The sequence below is a fragment of the Macrotis lagotis genome, chromosome 2 (genome assembly GCF_037893015.1).
Source record: "Macrotis lagotis isolate mMagLag1 chromosome 2, bilby.v1.9.chrom.fasta, whole genome shotgun sequence".
NCBI lineage: Eukaryota > Metazoa > Chordata > Mammalia > Peramelemorphia > Peramelidae > Macrotis > Macrotis lagotis.
The window spans coordinates 108,399,712-108,416,167 of record NC_133659.1 but is presented as its reverse complement, the minus strand read 5'-3'; the positions used below and the strand labels follow the sequence as shown (position 1 = coordinate 108,416,167).

The 16,456-nt window shown below is 34.3% G+C and overlaps 1 protein-coding gene across 2 annotated transcripts in view; it reads right to left on the bottom strand.

Annotated features, from left to right (window-relative positions):
* Positions 1–683: 683 nt before the first annotated feature.
* LOC141513075 (membrane cofactor protein-like) overlaps positions 684–16,456 on the bottom strand; it is a 49,970-nt gene continuing 34,197 nt past the window's right edge. The window contains exons 9-13 of one of the 2 annotated variants that reach the window (XM_074222557.1): positions 15,504–15,542; positions 14,027–14,062; positions 11,885–11,942; positions 8,476–8,584; positions 684–7,008 (exon numbers count right to left, since the gene is read on the bottom strand). In XM_074222557.1, coding sequence (XP_074078658.1) covers positions 8,509–8,584; positions 11,885–11,942; positions 14,027–14,062; positions 15,504–15,542 — 209 coding nt within the window. In that variant the 3' untranslated portion in view covers positions 684–7,008; positions 8,476–8,508. The remainder of the gene's footprint in view (positions 7,009–8,475; positions 8,585–11,884; positions 11,943–14,026; positions 14,063–15,503; positions 15,543–16,456) is intronic. The other variant, XM_074222558.1, reaches the window with a different exon arrangement.

Sequence of the window (16,456 nt, the reverse complement as noted above, 5' to 3'; positions counted from 1 at the left end):
GAAATCAGGGGCTTGCCTTATTTTTTGTATCCTCAGTGCCTTTCCACCTTGCATACATGTAAATAAATCTGTTAAATTTAAGGTGGTGAGAGTCTGGCTTGATTGGCTTTGGTTCTGGGAAGGCAGGAGCCAGGGACAGCTTTGTGATAGGATGGTAATAGTGAAGGACTTAATGACAGCCGCACCTCCAGAGTGGACACAGAAGGCTGTAGAAGCAGGAAGCACAGGCTATGCAGTCTCCATAATCCCCAGGTCTTGGAAGGGAGCATGTTTAATCTTGCATGCCACCGGGAAGGTTTTTTGTTGTTGTTGCCTGCCAATTAGGAGATTAGTAGAGAGATTCAGGCTGATGCTAGCAATGCCACTGCCTTCTTGAAACAAAAAAAAATTATTTTTAATCAACAAATCGTTTCCAAAGTATAAGATAGTATTTCCCAGCAGTGACAAAAAAGCACCTTAGGTTGTTACACTAAGAATTTTCAAAGAAACATTATATTTTGCCTCTTTGTTCTCTTTGAATTTGGTGTCAGGAAAGTAACTCTGAAAAAGCCTTGTGTATGTCTTGTTTTCTTAGCCTGAAGAACAACAGAAAAGGTAATTTAGGTCAAGGGTCTTTTTACTCTTTTACTCTTGGTGCCTGGGTGAAGTTTATGGATCCCTTTCCAGAATCATGCTTTTAAATATGTAACATAAATAGGAGTAAAAAGGAAACAAATTCTACTGAAATAGAATTTTTTAAAAAAAGTTCATGGACCATAAGATCCCCTGACCTAGGTAAAAAGGGGGAGGGAGAAGTGTGGGGAGAACTAATGCATTGAATATGCCCTAATTTAGAAAAATTATTTGGAAGGTCCATTTACAGTCAAATCAGGAAAACCCCCCCCACCCCACCATGGGCTCCTCAACTGAAATTTTTCAATGGTTTATGTACCAGCTGAAAGAAACCACAGGTAGGTGTCAAATGGTGGCATGGGTGGGAAAATGTCCTTGTCTTCTGAGAGTTAATGGCACCTTTCAGTAAGATCTTTTAACTCTGGTTTCTCCCTTTAGTACCCTAGTTAATCTGGTCTCTTTTGGTCTGATGAGTCAATCCAGAAAGGGGTTTTGTGTTGCCACCTCTTAATAAGAAAGAGGATGATTTCCACTGTGTTTTGGTTGCCATTGTGTAACTGTTTCCTGTGCTGTGATAATAAATTACACCTTTTGTCACCAGTGGAAGAACAAGAAGACCTTCCATCTCACAACAGAGGCTGAGGCTTCCTCCCTTCAGGATGTTCCTCTTCTTCTGGAAGCTGGTTTCACATGGTGGCTTAGATTTTTCCATCTCTGTATCTAGCACCATTTGAAATCAGTGTTTTAGGAGTAAGAATTGCGGCAAGAGAAGGACATGCAAAGAAGTTTCAGTGGCTCATCTACTTTTCAGATTTGCCATTTGAACTGGGAAGACTCCCTCCACAGGATGGTAATTGTTATAAAAAGTGAATTAAGGGGTAGGATCACATTCAAGGTATAAGCTCCAGTGACAGTGCTGAGAACCAAGGCCTATTTTGCATAGCTCAGCTGAAAAAACAATTGGATTGGGAATCTCAAAACTTGAGGTTTCTAATCTCAGCCAGTTACTAACTGCAAGAGCTTGAACTAATCAGTATCTCCCAGGCCTCAGTTTTCTTTTCTTCAGAAGAAGGTTATTATACTCATCCCCTACCTACCTCACAGGGTTGTTGTGAGGATGTATGACAGTATATTCTAAATATGGCAGTATTCCTACTGAATGTTAGTTAACAATCCTGCCCCGCCACGGGAGGGTCCAACTAGTTTCAAAAAATAAACACTTCTTGGTTAATGAATGTCATGATTTTAGTCTTCAATTGAGTGGTGATGTGTTTTTCTGGAATAAAGAGAAGAGTAGATATAGCCCCTTTGAGCAAGAACTATTCTATTTCTTGCCTGAAAAATGGAGGCAATCTGTACACGCAAAGCCGTCAGCCACTGTTCAATGCAGCAGCAGTCCACAAACCCTCCAGGACCTCTCTCTTACACAGGCTGACCGATTTCTCTTGGTGTTCAGAGTCTGTTTTTGTCTAGCACCATTTGAAATCGGTTATGATGTAGGGGGAAAAGCAGCAGTCCCGGAACTCTATGCAAGGCTGGTTGGTTAGTCATAGCATTTGCTTCTTGAATCATAGGGGGAAAAGACCAGTTCTTACTAAGCAACTGCATTGAAGCTTCTAAAACTCAGAGGTAAGAGATGGCCTAATGGATAAATGTTCTCTGGACAGAGGAATCAACATGACTGACAGCATCCTAAGCTTTTTACTTGTTCTTTGTAATTTTGAGGTGCTATAAAATGGTTTAGTCTATAAGGTTAAATATATCAATAAATTTTTTTCTACATTGCTTGTCATGTCTATTTTTCAACTCCTTCTCATTGAATTTCATAAGGTTGAGAATAAGAAATTATAAGGAATAATCAGATAAACCAAACTGGTAAACTCTATTCTCACCCTAATTGCTGTAAACATTGTATATACAACTAAAGAGGGTTTAGTGGATAAGAGCACTGGACTGGACTCAACACCTGTGACTGGGTAAGTGATTTAAACCTCTCTGGCCTCATGTTTCTTCTCCTATAAAAATGAGCCTTCTAGAAGCTGCCCCAGCAGCTCTAAAATCCAGAATTTCAACTGTCAAGCTGTTAGTGTGACATACAAGGCCAGTTCCCCATTCATCTCTTCTTCCCTTTTCTTGCAGTCTGGGCCCTTTTAAAGCCACTCACACTGTGATGCCTACCTGTGTTTTGTGGCAACCTTGCCACTAGAGGGGGCCAAATATGGGAAGATTTTCAAGAATCCAGGGAAGAAAAGGAACTTAAGAGACAATGTAGATGGAGGGGCAGGGGTGAAGGGGAGCAAAATGTCAACCTTTTTGTGTGTCCTGGACCCCATTTCTGAAGTATTTTTAAATGTGTAAAATAAAAAAATGCAGGCCTGCAAAGGAAACCAATTAAAAAGTTTGTTCTTGCATCTGTTTGAGATTTCCTGAAATTATCCAGGTTTGTGAATACCAGGTTTAGAATTCTTGATATTGATGAATCTGTACCTAAATAAAACTCCCCCAAATCTGACAAGTAGTTTTTCAGCCTTCGTTTGAAAAACCTGACTCGCCATCCTCATTCCAGATAATTTAGTAATTATTGCCCTTTTAACTTGATTGACCAATTGTCAGTGATTGCTTTTGCAAAAAAGTAAAAGGTACTGACAAGCAATATAGAAAACCCCCAAAGTAAGGAGGCATGGGGGAGGCTACCAACTTTAGGGAAGAAATGATTCTTATAAAGCAAAAGTTATGTCATAAATGTATAATTATTGAATAGTTTCTCAAGTTTTAAAAGGCTCTGGACATAAATCTAGAAGACTGTCTTTAAAATGTTAACTTCAAAAGAATATCAGTTCAGCTAGTAAGTTTTTTTTAAAAGAACCTAAAAGAAATACAATGAAATAGGAATCTTGAATAGTATTGAACATATTTACTTTGGAAATAGCCTTTCATGCTATGTGTAAACTGCCCAGAATTTGGGGTTTGCATCTTCAGCTCATGATTTCTTTATTAAGATTTTGAGTTTTACAATTTTTCCCCTAACCTTACTTCCCTCCCCCCACACCCTACAGAAGGCAGTCTGTTACTCATTACATTGTTTCCATGGTATACATTGATCTAAGTTGAATGTGATGAGAGTAATCATATCCTTAAGGAAGAAATGAAGTATAAGAGATAGCAAAAGTACATAAGATAACTTTTTTTAAAAAAATTAAAGGGAATAGTCTTTGTTCAAACTCCACAGTTCTTTCTCTGGATACAGATGTTTTTTCTCCATTGCAGAGAACCCCAAGATTGTGCCCGATTGTTGCATTGATGGAATGAGCAAGTCCATTAAGTTTGATCATCGCCCCCATGTTGCTATTAGGGTGTATAATGTTCTGGTTCTGCTCATCTCAGCATCAGTTCATGCAAGTCCTTCTAGGCTTTCTTGAATTTCCATCCCTCCTGTTTTCTAATAGAACAATAGCGTTCCATGACATACATACACTACAGCTTGCTAAGCCATTCCTCAATTGAAGGACATTTATTTGATTTCCAATTCTTTGCCATCACAAACAGGGCTGCTATGAATATTTTTGTACAAATGATGTTTTTACCCTTTTTCATCATCATGATTTATTCTTAAACAGCAATCAGAGTTAATATTGACTTATTTTCCCCAATCCTACATACCCTGATTCTGGAGAAAGTCCACCAAGACTGCTGCAATTCAAGAGGGAAAAAATGCTACTTCGATAGAAAAAAAATTTATTTTTATTCATCTTTAGAAACATATCACACAAACTGGTTTGCCATCTCATCCCCTTTTCAAGGATAACATCTGTAATTTTTTCAAGTAGGATGACCTTTCTTTTTCCTACAAATTAACAGAATGCACAAGTTGCCGATGAATAATGTTCATATAAAACAAAAATCACATTTAATCCTTACATACAAGCACAGCAAAGGTGTATATATATATATTCAATAGAGAACTTATTGCATAAGAGAATATATTACTTCCAATCAAACCCCACCAAAATTAGGTTTAAAGAAATATCTGTATAAATCGGTATACTTCTATTTCATAGAAGTCTGTTTTAAGAGATTAATCTAACGAAGTTATCTCCCCGTCATTTAATAAGGCATACCCAAAAATCAGAATGTGAAAGTGTTCCTGATACCAAACTTAGAACTCTCATAATCTTCAAAAAATAGCATGATTGCAAGAAATATTGAAGCACTCATTTACATATACATGCTTTTCGCTACATAACAGCACTTACTTCATAGCCTATTTGAGTTTCTCTCCTTCAAAATAGAACTTCCTTATATAATTTTATAGAAGAAAATTTGCAATTCAAAAGGAAACACCTCCCAACTTTGTATTGGTCCAAATTGGTGATGTCTATTGAGTCCTGTGTTCCTACTCATTTCTTCAAAAGTGTAAGTATATCTATGCTTGTAACTAATGTATATAACTTCCACCTTACATGGCCCCTCTTGCAGAGACCTTGGACATGGTTACTGTGCCTTTACAAAAAGAACCTTGACTCAGACAAATGAATGGTCACCTTTGAAGGGTCTTTGAGGCATGGAACTGTCATGTAAGGACGCACTGGGGAGAGGCTTGGAGTCTAGAGACTCTCGAGGGAACCTTCACTGTGATTCTCACGTCCACAAAACTATTCAGAAGAGAGTCAAGCAGTGTAGTAAGGCCATTCTGAGAAGTTTGTAATCAACATATGGGAGAACTTAAGCCAGCTGTAGCTTTAGCATTTTGGAGAAGCCAGAAGTTACAGCTGTGAGATGGGCTCAGCCTCTGCTGTTCCAGAACAGAGGGGCAGGGGCCCTCTGGCTGTGACATTTCCCAAAGAAGAGATTGTATCTGTTACTTTTAATGAATTATATAGGTGGCTCCTAATCCTCTAAGCCTTTAAGTTTGGGCTCTGAGACAACAGAAAGGTTACAGGAAAAGGTTTCCTCTAGCTCCTCTCCCCTCCCAGGGACAGGAACTTGGAGCCACTATATAACATATCCCACAAAGCCCCTGCTTTTTCCTGACCAAATACAGTGTTCCACAGTGTGACCCATGTGTCAGGCTCTCTGGTGAGGAAGAGCACAGCAGGGGATAAGTTTGTTAACATTTTCTCAAGTTCACAGCCTCCCTTCTCCAGATTAGAAAATGTATAAACTATGTTTGCCCAGTTGAAGTCTTTAAAAAGATCTCTCTTTAAAAAAGCATGGAGGAGCAAGATGGCATGCCCCTGTATACAGAGTGTATTCTAGGGCTTGAAGGCATTGCTTGAACATGTTCCCTAAGGTTTAAAACTGGCCACACTGGGGCGGAGTGTCTGGAGGGCAGGGAGCTCCTGGCTTGGAGGTTTTCCCCTTCTTGATACACACTGGCAGTCCTAAGTTAATAGACTGTATTTTAGAGAGTAGCCTCTTAGAACAGAGGTGTTGCTGAAAGCTGCCTAATAAACACCTTTTGTGTTCTTCAACCAAAAATTAGGAAGAAAAAAAATAATACAATGTGGTTAATATTAGTTTATGGTTTCCTATACCAAATAAGAGCTCTACCCAAGATCATACCGATAAGAAAGGGGGACATGCTATTATACCCCTTTCTAGGTCACCCACCCCCCAGGCTTTATTTTAATATACTTTTAACCATGGGTATATTCAAATCACAAAACACTTATTCTAGAATTATCTGTGAAAAAGATGCTAAGGCCCCAAGTTTTCAGTGTACCTTGTGCAGGAATTCTTGACTAGGAACTTATGTCCCTTTGTCACAGAAAGTTTTTTATTTTGTTATCTTGTTTAAATTAAACCCATTTCCCATTGATGGGTGAAAATAAATGTCAACTTCATAGCCATCGGCAGAAGCCAACTTCTTAAATTTTGTCCTGAGTTAGTATATGGGTTACCCCCCCAAAAAAAGTCATTATGAATAGGATCAAGTTCCATTGTTTGACAAGAACATTCTTTACAAAACTTTTCAAGTTGATCATGCCCAACCTCCCGTTTTCAGTCATTTAATTTCTTAAATTATCCAGTGAAAATATTGTAGATTTCAAAACTACTATTCCTATAAATGCATTTGCAAAACTTTTTTCTTGCCATTGTCCTTCTGATATCCTGCACAAAAGGCTATGATGACCTTCACAATGTGGATTTTCTCTTCTTATCCTTGTTTCCCAACATGCCAAAGGATGGTGTGTATGGGTGTACATAAAACATCAAAATTCCAACTTAACAGTGGCAAAGAAATCTCATTGAAAGTAATTTGTAAAGTGCTTAACACTTAAAATATAGTTTAGTTACATTAATATGCTCAAACCCTTTGATTGCTTTCCTCAGAGAGATTCTCTTGGTTTGGGAAAATTTTGTAATCAGCATTAACATTAAATTGTTGTCTTTTTCCTATAAGACAAAACAAGAAAAAGAATATCACAGTCAAATAAAATTATATAACAATAAGAAACCATAAAAGAATCTTTAAAATAGGTACATATAGAAAAGAAACTGAATAATTCCTCATTCTTTTTAGAGAGATTCCCAACCCCAACCACCAAAAGAAGCAATCTATTAATTCTAGCTCTGAACAGTTCTCACCTATAGTACTTCAGAGAGTTGGTAATCAATGTATATATGCTGAGCCGAGTTCATTTAGTTACAATAGGAAAACTCAGACAATCAAATAAAATGATGTAATCCAGAACTCTGACTAAACTGATGCTTTTACAAAGACAATTCATTCTGATGACACAAGTTCTTTAACAATTAGAAGAATGTCAATTTATCGAGCCCTGATGGGAGAACAGAACATTCTGGATAAGTGAATCCTGCAGCTTAATAATGCTTAACAGTTTAAATCACTATAAAACACAAACCATCTTAATAGAAGTCTTTCTGGAATTTAAGACAGATTTCCCTTTCATAACATTCATTTACCAAAAAAGTTTTTCTTGGAAAATGCAATATTCCTGACAAAACAGGGGCACTTAACCAAATGCATCTGACAAAATTTTAAATTCCTTCTTCAGGTTCAAAATTTCTAGCAAATCAATGTTTTATATTGAATTTCTAAGGCAGGAAAAGATGTAATCTCTTTTTTGAAGATTGAAATTTAAAAAGTTTTACTGAAGTCCCCAGGTTGTGGTGCTCTCCTAACATCTTGGCTCTTGACCCCTGGTGAAGTCCAAACAGCTATACCAACATGATAGTTGAGGATGAGGCAGAGAAGAGGGTAGTTCAGTGCTCTATCCTTCAGCCACCTCTCACAACTATCAATAAAATCTGTTTCTGTCTAGTCCTCTCTCCAATGCCCACCCCTATTCAGTACAACCCCTACTGTTTCATTCTGATAACTTGTGTTGATATTGGAGTTTTCTATTGAGATAACTAAGTTTTGTGTAAAATAAACAATAAATGCAAGCTTCCCGAGGGCAGTGCTTTTAGCTAGACTCTAGCAAGGGGCCTGCCCCCAGAAGAAAGGCCATTACTCCTAAGATTACTCGACTTAGAAGCAGATCTCAACACAGGATTTTTCAGTTCTGAATTTAGATTTGGGAAGGAATGCTGAGGGACCCACCTCCTCTCAACATGCTTAAGATACACAGGGGCTTTGCTGAAGATATCTTTTTTGGCTTTTTCCTCCAAAGCAATAGTCTGTAATATTTTAAACTTATTTAGAAATTTTATTTAGAAAGTATGTTTTATAAACAAGAAAAGTTCACTGCCAGAAGACTAAAGTAGTTTAGCAAAGAAAACAGGGTATAAGTTTCTTTCTTTCTGTCCCCTCTGCAACTCTGGCTACTTTCCAATGAAAATTTCTGAACACTTTTCAAGTTGAGTATAACTTACAGACATAATAGAAGTTACATATACCTTTTAATGATTTATAAGTAAACCTTTCTTTCATTATGTATCTTCATTAGAAGGATTAAGAGAATTTAAACATGTTTCTTCTTTGTGGTTTTCATCAGTTATGTATGTGCTGGACAAAGGAAGGGAAAAGGTCTAACTGAATAAAATATAAATGTGACCAATCACAAAAAACAAAAAGGAAAAAATGAAGATAGGAAGAACAAGCAAAATAAATTCCATGGGGCATAAGAAGTAAGAGTAAAAAGTTAATTAAGGCTTGTCTCTTGGCGTCGTGGACTTTGTAAAAACAAAATATTAATTCAAATTAATGTGTGCCCTTAATTTGATAAAATTAAAGACCACCTAACCACCAAATGGGAGAAATTTCAAACTTCTGCCCCAGCGATAATCTATGCATGAGTTGCAATGTATACAGTTTATATGATCTAAAATTATTTCATTTGCTAAAAGATCATTTCAAACCAGATAGTACTGGGACCTAATGCTCCAAGTTTGGGGCAGGTTTTTATATAAACTTATAAAGGAGACATGCTTTCATACTATTCAATTTTATGGCAAAAAGTTTTTCCAATACATTCAACTTCAATCAATTTTTCATGCCTATTGATTATCCATGGGCAGATTAAACTATGAAAAAATATTTTGCATGTGTTTAAGTAATATCTTGCAAGAGCAAATAATTCATCATTTCACAGGTTTCCAAAGTGTGAATTCTAGAAATAGCAGGACTTGAATTTAAGTCAAGAATGCATCACACCAAACCAAGCAATTTTTGTGTTTTTGTGATACTGCTTCTTTCCACACTGTTATGAATAAGAACATATGGTAATAATATGGGATGCATTATAGTGCTTTGCCTATTAAGTCCAAATTAACTTGCACTCTTTTTCAATGTCTTTTCTCAGCTCAACTTCACTTAATTTTTATCTCCCACAAGTCCTATAGCAGTTTGGCTACTATGACAGGAAAAATAAGCTTTTTCATAAATACATGATTAAGGATTAGGGAGGATGAAATTTAAAAATACAGAAAGCAAAAACTTATAATAAATGTAATGAACAATTTTTTAATAAGAAAACATTTTTGAGGAAAAAGCAGATTTTATCTATAGTGGCAAAGAAATAAAAGAGAAAGTATAATAAATTCTCAAAAGGCAAAATGAACAAATAAAACTAAAAATTCTTAAGCTCTTTAGAATGATAACATTTTGTATAAATACAGCCCTTTATCTTTGCTCAATAATACAGAAAACTGATAAAATTTGAACTCATTCATGAGGTTTGAGTTGAAGGTGATGTCAAAATTATTAAAGTGGCTTATTTCTATAGGCAAATCCAGTCAGAAGACAGTTTCTCAGAAATAATTCTAAAGCACATCTCTTGTTTTATTCTAATAATTACTTTCAAAATATCCTAGCAATTAATATATTTCATTTACATCTTTTTACTTTCTTATTCATTAAATTATACGCCTGCTTTGTCAAGCTTTCTAAATTTTTAAAAGACCAGCAAAAACAGATCTTGACTCTGTCAACTATTACAATTAAGTTTAACAATTACCATTTTAAGTTAAATTGATCAAATTGCAACTCCTCCAAATTAAACAGAATTTAAGAAAACAAAAAGCACTTGAATTTGCAGACAGCCCTTATAAAGATCAATTTTAAAATAAATTTCTCAGGTTGGATGATCATATGCTTTTACAGCTACATAAGAAATTAGTCCTCCACATAAGGGACAGACATGAATTTTGTCATCAACACACCAATGGCTCAACTGCCAAATTTCCAAAAGAAAACTTCTGATATCTATATCTCACAGGGTTGTGAGATTCAAATAATAAAATATAAGATTACAAATATAAAAATACTATATAAATGCTTGGTATTAAAATTAATATTACTGGTTATTATCAATATTATTCTTAGTTACTAAGCTCATTTTGAATATGAAATGGTTGTTATAAATAAGTCCACGATTCTCTGAAGAATTTTAATATCTAAATACAAAGAAGTGTCTTTTGTTTTGGTCAGAAAACCTAAAGCAACTTTACTAATTAATTCTTGGGCAATGATTACAAAAGAAGACAAAGGGATTAAAAAAATTTTCCTTTAACAGCATACCACAAATAATGGGCATCAGGTTGCTGTGATACTAAGCTATTTATTTCATTGTGGTACCTTTTTTTAATTCCATTTTTATCCCAAACTTTAGAATTGCACACTGCTTTTTCTACTTATGTATATTCTGTTTACTGTCATGATAATCTGAAAAAAAAGGGAACATTTATGACACTGGATGGTACCACCTGTAACAGGCAAGACCATATGACCCTGCCCCTAGGAATTCCTTTGATTTCTTAGTTACCAAACTGAAGTAATATAGCCATCATTAAACTATGGACTTCTGACCTAGAAACATAAATAGTAGGCCTATGTCTCCAAAGAGATCAAAGAGGGAAAGGATCCATATATACAAAATTGTTTACTAACTTGCTTTTATTGTAGTGACAAACAACTGGAAACTAAGTGGGGACCCAATGGTTGGGGAATAGTTAAAATAAATTATAGTATAAATATAATGGAATAATACTGCCCTGTAAGAAAAGACAAAGCAGTTTGATTCAGGAAGAGATCTTAGATTTCAGAGATAAGTGAGTAAAACTAGTAATTAAATGTTGAGATATACATCCTCAGGCATGGCCAATTTCTTTAAATTCAGTATGGAAAAAGGGGAGAGGAACTACCATTTAGATTATCAAAATGAGGGGGGAAATAGTCATTAAAGTCTTTTTTTTTTAAAAAATGTACATAAGAGAACAGGAAGGTCAACAGGATTCAAAAACAGCAGCTTTAAAAACAAGATGTTAAATTCATCATATACTTGAGAAAGCAAAATGTGAGTAATATAGTTTTTTAGTCACAGAGATTCCCTCCTCCCAATAAAAAGACTTCTGAAGCATCAATCATTCTGTTCCAGCTTGAGGTCCACTTGCTGAAGTCCCCAGCATGGATAGGGCAGGCTGGCCACTGAGGCTCTGACTGGTCCCATTTGTGGTTCTAATCACATGAACTTAGTTGTGCATTTTGGGAGGGGCTCTTGCAGCACCCTTTTATAGATCCTAGATGGGCACTTTGATTTGAGTTTGGAAGCCATTATCTTATGAAGTAAAATTACTTTTTGTTGTTCCTCTTTGTTTTTCTTTGAAAGCCCAATATTTTGCCTGAACCCTTTCCCTGACAAAGTAAGTTTGAGCTGGCTCTTAAATATAAAACAAATTTGTCGAGTCTAGCATTATTATTATCATATTTTGGAAAAAAAGTAAAAAATACTGATTGTACAAATCAATGCAAAAGAAAAATATTCTGGATGTTAAAAAAGATCCATTTTAAAAGACACTTTTGACTCACCCTTTTTTCTTGTTGTACTCACGGTAAATGAAGATGAAGGTGACAACAATTCCAGTAACTATTCAAAAAATTTAGACATGGAAATGTTGAAAAATAGCAAACTCTGTAAATTAAATGACAGACCTGGGCATTGTGAACACATAGATACACACATTTACTATAAATTCACACCACTTACACTGGGTAATACATTATTGAACCAGTTTTCCTCCCTGTATGAATTACTCTTGGCCTGTCAGGCATTCTAAAAATCAGGAAAAATAGATTCCTAGTAGAATTTATAAAGCTACTACAGAAATTGAAAGGAAACTCACTCAGTTTAAGGTTAGGGAAGAAATTATCTTTTTTTTTTTTTTTAAGCAAGGCCAGGGGGTTAAGTGAATTGTCCAAGGCCACACAGCTAGGTAATTATTAAGTGTCTGAGGGGTGCAATTGAATTCAGGTCCTCCAGGGCTGGTGTTCTATCCATTACGCCACCTAGCTGCCCCTGAAGATATTACTTTTTATAAGACCAAATGGTTATTAAGTACAAGGAGTCCTTCAAGATCCCTGTAACAAAGCAGGATTATCTAATTCAGTATCAAAGAAATTTGTTTATTTCACTCTAGATTGGTGCTCTCCAAAGAGGAATATATGTAATATGAATCACTAAAGTGAAGGAAGAAAATAGTAGAACTTCTTCAAATCTATTTTTATCTAAAAATAAAGAAGAAACTTATAGATGGATACTTGATACCCTGAGTAGATCTGTTATATCATAGTTGTGCATCAAATAATATCCTAAAAAAGAGGGAAAATGCTCCCACTCATTAGTGTTGTATTTTCATCTGTTCATTCATTTACCATGATGCACACAATTGAGATACAGCTCAATAAAGTGGATTTATGGATTATATTACCTAATTTTAACCAACCAATCTTCATAAAATGGGCATATATTTTTTAAAAGATTTCTGTGAAGAAATTATAGATTGAAGATAAGAATAATATGAACACAGCACACAACAGTATGTTACACTTCTATTCCTGCTACAAACTTGATCAGCTCCATACGCAAACTGAAAATAATGATTTGATAAACTGGGACAATTGGTCAAAGAATTCAGATTAAAATTATTTGCAATATTTTTATCCTATTGTTATTGATGCATTTCATTCTAAACATTTGCTGAGCTTCAAGATATTAGCTACTGATAGTAGAAAGCCATCAGAATTTCTGAAAATTTATTTTAACAGTATTTTTTAAGCCACCATAACTTTTAGAAGTAGAGACCCAAGTTTCTGTTCCTTAAAACCAAGTTGTGTCATAAAAAACTCTCATGTGGACATAATTTGAAAAGAGAATTTTCTATCCTGTTTAAAAATCTTCCAAAAGTAAAATAAAATGCAAAATCTCACAATTAGTTTGCAAGAATAAGTGACATCAACAAAAATATAACATTACCAAATGAATGTTAATAGAAACTTCTGGATATTGGTGGATGAGATTCAGGAAGCCAGTACAACTGCATCTACCTACTGAGGCACTAGACTTCCTTCTCCAGCTCTCTCATCTGAGCAGATCCCTGTGGTACCCTCCTTGACTTCCTTTTAAGTCCAGTCTCCTCCTACTGGAAGATGATCTCTTTGAAGGAAGGCTGGACCTATAGGAAGTGCTTACTAAATGACTGTTGTCTTGACAATCTGACATACATTTGTATAGTATCTTTGTCAGCTATGACATCCATTAAAACAAGTACTAAAATAAATTGAACTCAGAGACATACCTTTAAATCATTCAAACGTATTCTCACTAAAACTGTCAATAATTTTAGTGTGAACAAAGTTTTTTTGCATCACAATGATTAAATGTCTAAAATATTCTCTTTTAAAATCTCATCCTTTTCACCTTGGTATGGTGGTTTATAATGTGTATAGCATATTAATATAGTATTATATAAACTAAATTTAGTAAATATATTGGGAAATTCAAGCAATCAATTTTCACTGTAAGAGTAATCAAAAAGTTTGGAAACCAATAATCTACAAAACCAAATTCTAATTGTGAATAGTAACAAAATGAAATAATAATCATGCTTTTTCACATTAAACCATGTAGGCTTCATTTTAAAACAAGATCATTTAGGTTTTTCTGCTACTTACTTATAGCAATAACTATCAGGGCAATGATGCCAGGACCTAGGAAAAATTGAAATAATTCAGCATGAAATACTGTACATTTTTCATCTCTATACTATATGTACTAGTACAATAAAAATGGTTAATCAATCTATACTAGCTTTTAGAACTATTCCTAAAGCCCCAGGTTCAATAAACTTTTAAACTAGCATTCAAGCTTATGGCAGAGAATGTGATATAGAAAACTTAGAACAGCAAAGTTAGTTTTATTTTTTCTGTGCATTACTAATAGTAGTAAAGTTAGTAAATGTTAATCAATTGTAATGATTTAAGTAGGAAAAAATAAATTAATGTTTCATTATGCAATTACAGGATCCATTTCTATGATTTCCTGAATTATTTGGTTTTCATATTAATGAAAAATGTGTCCCAATTACAATTAAGTTTAAGGATTTTCAGAGAATGTGTCCACAAAAATGTTTTTCAGAGTTAACTTAAGTACAATTTGCCAAATATCTAGAACGAGACAAAATCCCTATCCTACAGATGAGCAAAATGCTCACAAAACGGTAAAGCATATGCACTAAAATCTAAACATGCACCTGTGAAAATTCAAGAAAAAACATTTTTTAAAAAAATCTACTTATAACAGTACAAATAAATAGCATGTACCTCAGGTCACTGTGGACCATTACCAAGGCTCAAATGTCACTGTTCCCCAAGAGGAAGACCAGAATCATATTTAAATTTTACATCTTTCTCCTTCACTAACTATAGATGAGGGAATGGCCTTTATGTGAAAAATTATTAGGGCTTTAACCTAGACTTGGAATGAATGAAGCCAAAGAATGTGACAGAAGAAAAAATAAATCCCTGAAAAAACTAGAGTGCCATGAGTCAAAACTTGTCTTACTTAGCTTTGTGAACTTTCATATTTCTTCTTGCTCACTATTTCAAAATACCATAAAAAGCACCTGGGTATGATGTGAAAATTATAAGAGATCAGCTAAGTATTAGAGGTACTGTTTGGATGAAGGAAAAACTGTTTACCAGAAGGTGACAAATCGGTTGCATTCAGATTAGAGAAAAGCTTTAGACTGATAGTGCATCTCACTCATTAAAGTAGGGGTTTTTAGCCTGAAGTTTGTAAACTTTTTAAAAAAAATATTGTTAATTATATTTCAATAACTACTTTCCTTTGTAACTCATATCTATTTTATTCAAATTAAATATATTTTTCTTAGAACAGGTTCATAGATTTCACTTCCCTACTACAGTCAGTACTAAGAATTTAAGTAGCATCCCTTTTGTGCCAAATGCCACAATACAAAAAAAGGTTAAGAACTCTTACACTAGAGGCAATATGTTACACCAAGGAACAATGAGGGGAAGAATCAAAGAATACTTTATCCTTTTAATATTTTCTCTTCATTACAGAATATTTTGGGCCATAACAAGTTCTCCTGTATGTATTATTATATTATAAGAGGAATTACTGAACCTAGTCTTGATGATTCGTTATTTGGAGGAAGTGAAGACCCTGAAAAAGACAAAAAAGAAAGATTCAGTCAAAAATTGAGACTATAGTGTTTCTTATTAGCAGTTTACCTTTCTGTTAAAAGGAAATTTTACAATTCTTTTTTCTTTTATAAACTTTTAATTGGCTCTTAAAAGTTTTGTTTTATCATTGAAATTGTATAAGTCATATCTAACATTATATGCAATGGGAAAATGCTAGAAACCTTCCTAATAAAGGAATAAAGTCTCTTGTAATTTGACATGGTTCCAGAAATATCAACAAGAGCAATAAGAAAAAAAAAGATATTAAAGGCAAAGAGTTAAAAACAATCCCTATTTTCTAATGTCATAATTTAAGACTCAATAAATATAACTAATTGCTTCAGTAAAGTATAAAGTTACAAATAAACTCACATAAGTTAACAGTGTTTCCATATAGCAATAACAAGAACCAGAAGGGAAATATAAAGGGGAAAAGTCTCATTTCAAATAATTACAAAATACATAAAATATATGGGAGTCAAATTCCAAAGAATACTTAATATCTGCACAGATACAATTATCCCTTTAAGGAATATTTTTAAAGAATTTAAATATATGGATATTGATCATTTCTTTGTACATTTAAAAAAATGGCTCACTGATCCTTTTTTTCTTTCATTTTTTTTTGTAACACAATTACTAATTTATCTCCCCCATCTAAATTCCCTCCAAAGTGGAAGAGGGAAACAAATAACAACTTGTAATAATCATAGTAAAGCAACAGTGATTCACTCACTGACCATATTAAAAAAAAATATCTACCTTCATCTGTAACTTGAGCCTAACCTCTCTTGTTACGAAGTGGGTATTAAACTTACTCTGGAGTCATCAGATGATTGTTCTATTGATCAGTATTTCCAATACAGTAGTTATTGTATAAAATGTCCTGATTCA